We start from the raw sequence: 11077 nt of genomic DNA, 5'->3' as shown, positions 1-11077 counted from the left end.
TCTTTGGGTTTTACTCTTTTTTGGATACCAAAAAAGTTGCGTTTTTATTGTACTTTTTTTGTTTCTAATATATATATATAAGTATATAAGTAATATTGAAATCGTTTCATTTAAAAATTTTTCAAAGGCAAAAATTACAATACCTTAATACGTATTGCTCTTTTTTTATTTGTATGTATATAATTTTTCTATTATTTTTTAATCAATGTTTTAAACCTGTAAGCTGACATATTTATTTATTGAAATTGTTTTATGAATCATTTTAAAATTGTATTTACATGTGTTTTGAGCCAACTGCCAATTGAGAAGAGACATCCCCAAAAGATGCTATCTACGCAATTGCAATTGTGTATTTCGCCGAATGCGATGTTGATAAAAGCCAATAGCGACGGAATATTATCCAACTAACTGGCTTCTGCATCCCGTGAAACCAAACTCACATGCAAGAATATGTGTACTATATATGTATCAATACTATAATAGCACTATATAGAGTATATATAGAGTTCTATCTGAGTAATGGGTAAGCAGTTCGGTCTTTTCTTTACCACCTTGATTCGGTTACATAAAAGTCTTGGGCTTTGCAGCTATCTGAGTTTTGCTGTTGCCACCAACGGCTGGCAATATCCACAGACTGTATTATCCATGTAGATATATAGTACTGAGTATGAACTGAGTAGAACGCCAATTCCCTCTGAATTGGCCGCTGATACATAGGTGCATGCGACTTTTTTAATTAAATTAAGATAAAGTTATTTTATATGTTAATCTCTATACGATCAAGTAAATTTCTGAGTATTTAAATGTATTTAAATCTTTGTCCATAAAGATTTTTCGCAAATTCAGGGTTTCAAATAACGGTACAAATTGTTTTTTATCACAATCGGTACATTTATGTGTAGGTGTAGTGTAGTGTAGTGTAAGTGTAAGTGTATTTGTGTGTATATATATATATAGATTTAAGTTTTAATAAGTGTTAATATAACATTTACCATAAGCACTTCTAAACATCAACTTCGAGTCATGCTAAACAGCAGATTTACAAAAATTCAAAACCAAACCAACCATTTTCGATTATCTCAAGTTGCATTGGCTGATAGAAAGACAGACAAAAGCTATCATCCAATCCATTTTGATATCTTCAAAACTGGTTGGTTTTAGAATTTTTCACTGGCATTTCAACATGTACCCGGAAATGTGTATTTTTTATGTATGTGATAACTTTTTTTTGTTGTTGTTTGTTATATAAGGACGTTATATCGCGAAAATTCCAAGATTTGGAACCGGATACGAATCGCACTTATTGGTGTCTATATCTAAAATTGCTGGTCATTGTGTTCTTTATGTGTGTGTGGGTGTGTCTGTTTGTGTGCGTGTACGTGTGGGTGTCGAATGCGCTGCACGAAATCCTGAGCACCCCTAATGTACTGCTGCTTGACAGTATGTTAAGGCTATGTTAAACAACATGGCAGTGTTGCAGCTTTAAGTTGCGCGCTCCTTTTTTGAGTTTTTATTATTTATTTTCTTCTATCTGTTTCTGTGAAGTGCATTCAATATTCGGCAATGCCGAAACCATAATTATTTAACCATTTTACATGGCTGATGAGATTTGTTGCGTCTGCTGGTATTGTTGTTGTTGCTGCGGCACTGTTGGTGGCTGTTGTTGCTGGGGCGTCAGCGCCAGCGGCTGTTGCAGTTGCAGTTGTTGCGGTTGCTGCTGTATTTGCAGTGGCAGCTGAGCTTGTTGTTGCTGGAATTGCTGCTGCTGCATCTGCATTTGCTGCTGCTGCATTTGCATCTGCTGTTGGGCCGCTGCCGCAGCTGCCGCATTCTGTTGCGTGGTTGCCTCGGATGTTTTCAGGAAATACGTTATCAAATCGATGGGCAGCGGGAATACAATCGTCGAGTTCTTCTCAGCGGATATGGTGTTGAGTGTCTAGTGAACAGCAAGTTGCAATTAGTATACACAATTTGGCAAAGGTCAATGGAACAACACACTCAGAGAAAAAGTCAGGTTTAAATTCAAGCACAACTGAAACGTAACTCGTAATTTTTAACTACAAATGGGTACGCATCAATTCTAAAGTTGCAAGTTCTGCTTTACAAATTTTATTTCTGGCATTTTTCTCTGAGTGTATAGATAGTACATACCTGCAGGTAGCGCAGCTGCAGTGCTGCCGGTGAATCGCCAATCACCTCGGATGCCTCGCGGAGTGCTCGGGACGCCTTCTGCTCGCCCTCGGCGGCAATAACTTTGGCGCGTGCCTCGCGAGCTGCCTCCGCTTCAGCGGCCATCGCACGTTGCAGTTGCACCGGCAGACGCACATCCTTGCTGTTCGTCGTCCGGAATAGAAGAAGGTACATTAGCCACATCGTAACATCGTTGCACACGTCTCACAAATCGCAGCAGGCATTTGCACATTTCTTGCTGTAAACTCATTTAAAAACCAGTACGCGACTGTCGAGTCTCTACTACAGTTTTTTTGCTACTTGCCCAACGTCTAACGACAACAGCTATTATTAAAGTGAACTGAAAACTTCCAGCTTGCTAAATGAGAAGCGTTTAGGGTTCATCAGCCCTCGGGTCAGGGTCAGCCTTGGGTCACATTAAAGGTCATTAGGAATCTTCTTTTTTCTTTTACTTGATTGATATAAAGCTATGCTATTTGTGACAGCTTGCTCCACAGCAAAGTCTGCCAGTATAATACTATTGTTATGCCCTTGAAGAGAATAACATTTGACATTGAAGGAGACAAGATTATTAATATTCTTGACCAGCAACAATAGCCGGGTCGATGAGCAAACTAGTCTCTCAGCCTTAAAGCTAACTCAATTCATTTTTCTATTTATGTCTACGTCGATTTCTTTAAGGTGCAACTACATTTTAATAGTCTAATTTGCAAGGGTGTAAACTATTCGTATATTCACTTCTAAGATGCCACTAAATTGTTGTCTTTTCATCAATCTGCTGCTGCTGTGATCATAAAATGCCGACCATATTTCATTGAACATGCCAACAAAAAATATATCAGCTGATTAATTTCATAAAAATGTTGGCGAACAACGAAAAAATCGGAAGTGCCATAAGACTGTCATAAAAATGAAACAATTTTCATAGGCTCAACAAAAAAAGAAGCGTTGACAAAAGAGCCGCAGGCTGGCAGCCATAGCTAAGCCGCAACAACAACGATAGCAACAACAACAGCTAACAACAGCAAACGCGTCAAGTTGTTTTGGCCATTGCAGCTGTTCGCCATTTTGTTGGTCATGTATTTGACAAGCTGTCAAGAGTTGCAGGGAATAGCAGCTGTAGCTGTAGCTGTAGCTGTAAGTGATGCCGGAGGGGCGACGGCGGCGGGGAGGAGTCGGTTGGAAAAGCATCCCACTTGGCTAATAATAAATTACAACAACGCATCAACTGTGACAGCAGACAAAGGCCAATGGAGCGCCCCTCAGTCCGTGTACTCCCTCGCCTGTAATAAAATGGGGACCCCGACACACAAAATGCCAACCACGACCACCTACTACATTGTGGCATAGAAACCCTTATGCATGAGTGTGTGTGTGTGTGTGGCTATGTAGGGAGTGTGTACAGGTGTGTACGAGTGTGTGATAGAAAAGTTGCACTACTTACATTTCAACACGTTCAACTTTGATGCCCCAAGCATCGGTGGCTTCGTCGAGCTGAACCTGTTTATGATTTGGCCCACATAATGTTGGCAGGTAGGTGTAGGTGTAGGTGTATGTGTGTGTGGCATATGTGTGTATTTTGTAGAATTTCGTGTGTGTGTGTGTTAAAAATAGCAGTAAAAACACATTAGTTTCTGTTTACACACGTTTTTTTTTCATGCTGTTAACTGTGATGGTTTTTTTCACTCTTTTGCCTTTCACATTTTACATTTCACATTTCGCATTTTTCTTCATATTATTTTTTTTATCAGATATATATATATATATTTTGTTGTTGTGTTTTTGTGGGTCGCTGCAGCATCCTTGAAACCGCTAAACTGAAAAATGCAGCACTTGCTGGCGTCTAACGGAGTGGAAGAGCCAAACAACTTTGCCGACTTTGGCATTCTGGTCATGTTCGACGCCAGCATTCAGCTAACATGATTTTTAGCCATTTTCTTTGTCAGGCGGTAGAACGGGTTGAGTTGGGGAAGGGGGTGAAACGGATTTTGAACTATTTTTTTCATTGTGAGGCCATAAAAATAAATAAATAAAGTGCAGAGAAGCTGAAAAGCTAAAAAGCTGAAGCTTGAGCTAAATTTGGGTTAAGTTTTGGCAGCTGAGATGCTGCTGCTTCAGCGGCTGCTTCTGCTGCTGGCCCAAAGATATGCGCATTCAATTTGCAACGTTTTTGTGGAGATACGTGGATTATATATGACAGCTGCTGCAAAAATGTTTGCAATTAGCAATTAATATTTACAAAGTTTTGCTGCAACTCGCTGAATACAATTAGCAACAGCCAGTGCCAAGTGGCAAGTGGCAAGTGGCAAGTGGCTAGAAGAGAGATTTGAGTTGAGGGGGCACACATAAGTCAATTACGTGCTCAAGGGGGTGGGGGGAGGGTAGTTGGGTTTTTGCAGGCAGACATAGTTTGTCTTGCTGTCAGTTTTTGTAGAACTCACCTGCATGGTGCCGGAAATCGTCATACGCTCGCTGAGTATCTCATGCAAATGCCGAGTTCCCATTGTGTTTCGTAGAGTAGTCTGTGCCAGTAGTCTGGTCGAATGGTGAGCATTCTCCACGTTCGCTATAGAGACGGTTGCATTTGATACCCGATAGTAAACCACTGCATCCACCGAAACCGTAACGCTATCCTTTGTGAGCACCTACAAGATGCAGTGGGTGGAATTGTTTTTTTTTCTTTTTTCTTTTTTTTTTTTGTTTTTTGTTTGTCTCTACTATTTTTGTGCTTTCTTTTAGGATTATATTTTTTTGTTTTGTTGTTGCTCTATTGTTGCTTTGTTTGGTTATTCTTTTATTCAGATTATGCTTGTTATTGTTTGCTGCGACTGTGTACATATGAATATACATATATATATATATCTATGTGCTTATAAGCTGAAGTTTCCTGTATCTGTATCTGTATCTGTATCTGTATCTGTGCAACTATGTATGAATAATTCAGTAGCTTTTTTGCTTAGAATATGCACTTGACTCGTGGTCGTTTGCTTTATTAGAACTAAGTGCAGGGTGTAAACTTTCACGCCAGAAAGAGACGCACACAACACAACAGTGTCAGACAGAGACAGAGAGAGTGAGATAGAGAGAGTGAGAGAGAGAGAGAGAGAGGGAGAGGGAGGTGGTGTCATTGCTTTTATTTTGATTGTTTGCTTGTGTTTTGTATGTGTTTATTTTTTTCTCAAGTGCCTCAAGTGAAACATACACACAAAAGCCATTTTGCATTATTTTTGGGGATATTGCAGTTTGCATTTTAGATTGCGGATTTTCGGCATCTTGAGTCGAGCGCCGTTTTGCACACAGATATGAATGGATATATACAAGATACTTTTGTGAAGACAGCAGTTTTCTTATTTTTGTGTTAGGTTTTTTTGTTGGTTTCATTTTTTCATTCTTGTCTTTTTTTTTTGTGATATGAGCTCGATAGCGATACGTGGAGCAAACTCAAGAGCTTTGAAGTTACAGTGTATAAGATATAGGTATGGGTATATTGCACAAATCATATACATATATATATAGTACATATGCTGTTGTAGTACATACATATGTTTTCTTTGCTTTTTTTTTTTGTATTATATATATATAGGAAAACGATTGCAAATCAAGAGGCAGACTAAACGACGAAATCAACTTAAAAACCAAATGCGTTTAATTTGTTAAAGATATAACGAGTATACTCACAGAACAGATAGAGAAATAGAGAGAGAGATAGAGAGAGAGAGATAGAGATAGAGAGATGGGGTAGGGGTAGATAGAGAGAGGTAGAGAGAAGTAGAGAAATATCTATATATATATATATATATATAAATATACATACATATATATATACAGAGAGAGAGAGAGAGATATTGCGATAGAGAAATGTTTTCGTTTGTACAATGTCTTTGGGGAGGTCTTTTGATTATTTTCTGGGGGATTTTTGCGTTTTTTCTGTTTGTAATACGATTGCCTTTCCGGTTATTCTTTTCTCGCCCCGTTAACTCCAAGAACTCAAACACAAATTGAAGAAACTCAAACGCAGAGCCCATCAAAACTATTATTATTATTCGCATACAAAACAACGGCGGCAAAGGCAAGAGTTTTTCCTCTTTTTTTTTAGTGGGTGGGGGGGGGGGGGAGGCTGTGTGCACAAGTTGAGATGGTTTTACGACCTGGGCAAGATTCAGCTGGGCGATTCAGCTTGGACCGCGTCTAGACCACTTTTTATTGTGCTCTCTGGGCTTGGTGTCAATGTTGTTAAGTGTCGTTTGGGCCTGATGTGCTTGAGAGTTTGTTCCTGCTTTTCCACATCATCATAAAAATCAACTGAAATGCTTTAATGTTACCCAATGCACAACTGTGCGTATACTTTATATGCTTAAAGAGCTGTTTGCTCGACCAGCTTTCGGAGGGAGTGGTTGAAAAAGTTAGCATGCGGCTTGAATTTTATCAGCCATGAAAAACTAAATTATAAGCTATCTAAAACGAGGTCAAAAACTTGCCAACTAGTTTGGTTATCGTTTCGAGCTCTTTAATAGGATATGCACCCAAAGCTCTGAGTTGGTTTGAATTCTCCAAGAGCTTATTCTTAACCACAGCCATTTCTATTCAGTACTCTAAATCAATTTGCAAGAACAATGGCTTAAAATTCGAACAATAGTCGAGTAATAAGCCGGTGCTCAATATGTGTGTGTGAGTCTGTGTGTGAGTGTGTGTGAGTGTGCGATTGTGTTCGTGTGTGTGTATAAGTGTTTTTGGGATAGTAGGTGGAATAATCGGATGATAAACTGCAGTTGTTGTTGTGTGTGTGTGTGTGTGCATGAAGATTAAATGAAGGAACAATGCGATGTAAGTGAACAATAGTTAAAGAATAATAGATTCAATTAAATTTATACACTGGGCAATAATCTCATTGATGTTAATTGGAAATAAATGGAGTTGATTTGATTTCATTTTTTGCATTTTGTATTTTGAATTTAACAATTTTGCATACATATTCGTTTATACACTGTAACAGCTAAGCTAATGAGCTTCGAAAATATATATGGTATATAATTATTATCATTTATTACAATTTGCAGAGTTCGATTTGTTTCCGATTTCGATTTTGTTTTCAATTGGATATCGTTTTTTTGTTTGTTTGTTTTTTTTTTTTTTGTAAATCATAGTTCAACTGAAAATTATACATCTAAACTGGATGCACTGACTATAGTGAGTGAGAGATAGATAGAGATAGAGATAGAGATAGCAATAGAGATGGGGAAAGAGATAGAATTTGAAAGACTGAAGGGAAAGAAAGAGGGCAAAGTGATTTTGCACAATGGCATCATCGCTGTGAAGCCGAAGTAATTCAAGTTGATTGATTCTATATATATGCTATATAATATATATGCTGTAGTTCTGCTACCTTCTAAAATGGTTGCTCTAGTCTAACGGTATTTTAGTTACTGTTACTTTTAACTAGTCGTTGGCGGGCGGCGGCGGCACTTTTCTCATTTTACATTTTTCATGCGTGCGATTTTCTTTTCTTCTTTTTTCTTTTTCGATTTGATGTTTGTTTATTTGTTGATAGTTGTAAACGAGTTAAACGAGTTAAACCCACATTTAAACAGCCTAAACCACGCAAAACACACATAGATGAACTCGACATGGATTGCTTGCTTGATATTGATACGTATATATCTATATCTATATATATATATATGTATATATATGTATATATATAAATATATTGTATACTGGTGTATAGATATATATGCTAATTCATGATATATCTCTCATTGTTTGTTGGGGTGCGTACGTTAAAGCGTCCTTCGCTAGTGCTCGAACAGATCAAATGTTAACGGTTATTTAGTTAGTGGTATAAGTATATATATAATATACGAGTATAAATCTTTGTTTGGTTTTTGTTTGTCGTAACTAAAAGCATTGTGTATGTCTGAGTGTATGTATGAGTGTTAGTTAGTGAGTAGTGAGTGAGTACTAAACTTAAGTCTGTACATTTAATATGTTGAATGTGTTTTTGAATCTCGACTCATTTACGGCATGATTTATGTACTTGTACTTAATTTAAACCAACAAATACATATTAATGTTTGTGTATATATGTGTGTGTGTGTGTGTGTGAGTACGAGTTTTAAGAAATTTTCTTTTTGGTTTTTTATTTTTAGTTTTCACAGTTAGAAAGCTTTTTAGAATAGACATTTATGGAAATATATACTTAGCATGCTCTCAAAAATTATTCGAACTCTTAATCGAGAGGAGGGAGAGTGGGGGTGTCAAAAAGTAAGTGCATTTGGTAGTTTTGTGTAATCTATTTTATTATTTTGTTATTTTTTTGTCTTAAGGGTTGTTTCTTGGTTTTTGGGTGGTTTTTGTTTTTTGTTTTTTGGTTTCGGTTTTGGTTTGGTTTCAGATAACAAAAACAATTGTTTCGCTAAACAAAACGAACATAGCTCAAAAAACAAAATCAGTATATATATATTTAGGTATATATAGAGTTAGATATAGAGCGTGGGGTTAGATAGACAGAAAGAGACACAGAGATAGTGATAGAGAGAGAGAGAGAGATAGGGGGAGGGAGAGAGAGTGACGGAGAACTAAACAGTTTATTAAACTATTTAGTGTTTTGTTCGAGCGGGCGAGCGAGCAAGATAGAGTTAAAATTACATAGAGAGAGAGAGAGAGTAATATATATAAATATATAAAGAGAGAGAGATAGAGAGAGAGAGATAGGCAGTTGAGGACGCTTTGTGTGCATTTAAGTGGTTAAAGGTATTTCAATAATGAATATTGTGTGGCTTTTGCTTTCTGTTGCATACGTTGCAGCTACACAAGACCTAAGCCTGTGGTGTCTGTGTGTGTGTAGGTGTGTGTGTGAGTGAGAGAGAGAAAGAGAGGGGGTGTGTGGGTGTGTGCGGTTGGTACAGAGTGAGAGCGTGTGTGTATTTTTACCCTGTGTTCAGTGAACAAACATTTTACATTCGAGCGAGCCAATTTTTGGTTTGTGCTGTTCAGTTTAGGTTTTTTTTTCATAATTTTTTCATATTTAATTTTTGATTTGCCCCCCTGGCCCCCGCCCACCAATTTTTGAGGGAAAGAAGAGAAGTAGTCTGTAGTGCATTTAGGTGCTCCGCTGAACACAGAGAATCAGAGATAGATAGACAGAGAGAGAGAGAGAGTTTGATAGAGAGAGAGAGTTGAGTTTCAGTTGATATGCTTTTGAGCATTTTTTGCTTTTCATAATTTTGGTTGGGTTGCTTCGTTTTCTAATTGCAAGAACACAATCAGAGTTGTACAACTATGCAAATTGTAATAAGTTGAAGTTAAAGACACGTAGCAACTTAAATAAAGATTGTACATAAATTATAAATGAACTCACAACATCCACGATATCATTTCGTATGCACTTTCACACAACAACAACGACAACATCAAAATCGACAACAAGAAGACTTCACATCGGTTTAAGAACACAAGAAAAATAAATAAATAAAAAAAGAGAGAAAAAAGAAAAGGGTTCAGTTCTGTGTTGATTTAGTTTCTGTGTGGATGCTGAGGGCATTGCCGCAGTGTCCTTCATGCGTTTTAAGCAAACAGAAAAAGGGAATTCAAAACCAACTGAACTAAAAACAGAATGGAAAACGCTGTCGAAAGTAAGTTGCAAATGTGCACGAGAATCCATAAAAAATAAATGAGAAAAACAAAAAGAAAATAACAAAAAAATGATTATCTAAGTTTGGGGTGGAAAGAAGCAGCGGCAAATGGATAATTTCGTTTCGTTTCTTTTTTGCCTCTGGTTTGCTCCACGTGACGTCGTAATTTAATATGGTTTTAGTTTTTTTTTTCTCTCTCCAAGATATAAGTAGTTAGTAGATTAAACTTTGCCACGCAGTTATGCAATGAGTTAAAGTAATAATAAATGAATCTGGGCACATTGAAAAATAACTTTTTAAATGGAGACTGGTATTTTTGTGTAAGAGGATTGTTAGTTTTTTGTCTGTATGTGTGTGTGTGTGTTTGATGTGGTCTAGTGACAATAATAATTATAATTAAAGCTGCAATATTTAACAACAACGAGTACAATAGTTAAATAGCTTATTAAACATACAACAGATACAGCAAGACTACCAACAACAACAACAACAATAGAGTCTCTGTGTGTGTGTGTGTGTGTGTATATCAAAATGCAAAAGAAAAGTGAGCAAATGCAACAAGAATGTAAGTAAAGCTGCTGCTTCAGCTTGTTATCAACTATTTGCTGTTGTTGCTGTATGTGTGTGTGTGTGTGTGTATAACAGTGTCTCTGTGTTTATCTTTGTGTGTGTGTTTGTGAGTTGTGGGGGGGCTCAGGAAAGTATCTGGTGAAAAGTAGTGGCAGTTAGACAGAGAGCGATAGATGTATAGAGTGGAAAGCTGCTGCAGCAGAGCAGAAAGAACACAGTTACGCAGGAAAACGCAAGTCCAAGAAACACAAGAAAAAAAACACAAATCAGATATGAAAGCCAAAGTAAACAGCATGACATGCGACAACAACAACAAGAACAACAACAGCACACACAGCAAGAAAAAAAAGAAAACACACACATACACACACACACACACACACACAGAGAGGTATGCCAAAGGAAACGTAAAGAAAGGCAAAAAAAAAGAACGTTGCGTATGCGTAATTCACGCTCTAGTTGCGTATCCTGTGTGTGTGCAAGTGTGTGTGTGTCTGTCTGTCTGTGTGTGTGTGTGTGTGTGTGTGCTTCGTCAGCAAAATCAACACAACAACTCTGTGTGTGTGTGTGTGTGTGTGCGTTGGACCAACACAAATCAAAGAAATTGTTGGTTAACAAATTGTGTGTGGCTTGGAATAAAACATGTGGCGAAGCTTAGAGTTTTTTCTTTTTATATGTTTTTTTTT

The 11077-nt window shown here is 37.3% G+C and overlaps 1 protein-coding gene across 7 annotated transcripts in view; it reads right to left on the bottom strand.

The window, feature by feature from the left end:
• The window catches only part of LOC6557772 (band 7 protein AGAP004871), a 35768-nt gene continuing 24691 nt past the window's right edge, over window positions 1–11077 (bottom strand). For all 7 annotated transcript variants that reach the window (XM_032737644.2, XM_032737651.2, XM_001983219.3 and 4 more), the window contains 4 exons: window positions 4632–4835; window positions 3635–3690; window positions 2152–2332; window positions 1–1936 (listed from right to left, as the gene is read on the bottom strand). In XM_032737644.2, coding sequence (XP_032593535.1) covers window positions 1592–1936; window positions 2152–2332; window positions 3635–3690; window positions 4632–4835 — 786 coding nt within the window. In that variant the 3' untranslated portion in view covers window positions 1–1591. The remainder of the gene's footprint in view (window positions 1937–2151; window positions 2333–3634; window positions 3691–4631; window positions 4836–11077) is intronic.

The sequence above is a fragment of the Drosophila grimshawi genome, unplaced genomic scaffold, assembly GCF_018153295.1.
Source record: "Drosophila grimshawi isolate 15287-2541.00 unplaced genomic scaffold, ASM1815329v1 contig_44, whole genome shotgun sequence".
Taxonomy (NCBI): Eukaryota; Metazoa; Arthropoda; class Insecta; order Diptera; family Drosophilidae; genus Drosophila; species Drosophila grimshawi.
This window is presented reverse-complemented; position numbering and strand designations above follow the sequence as displayed.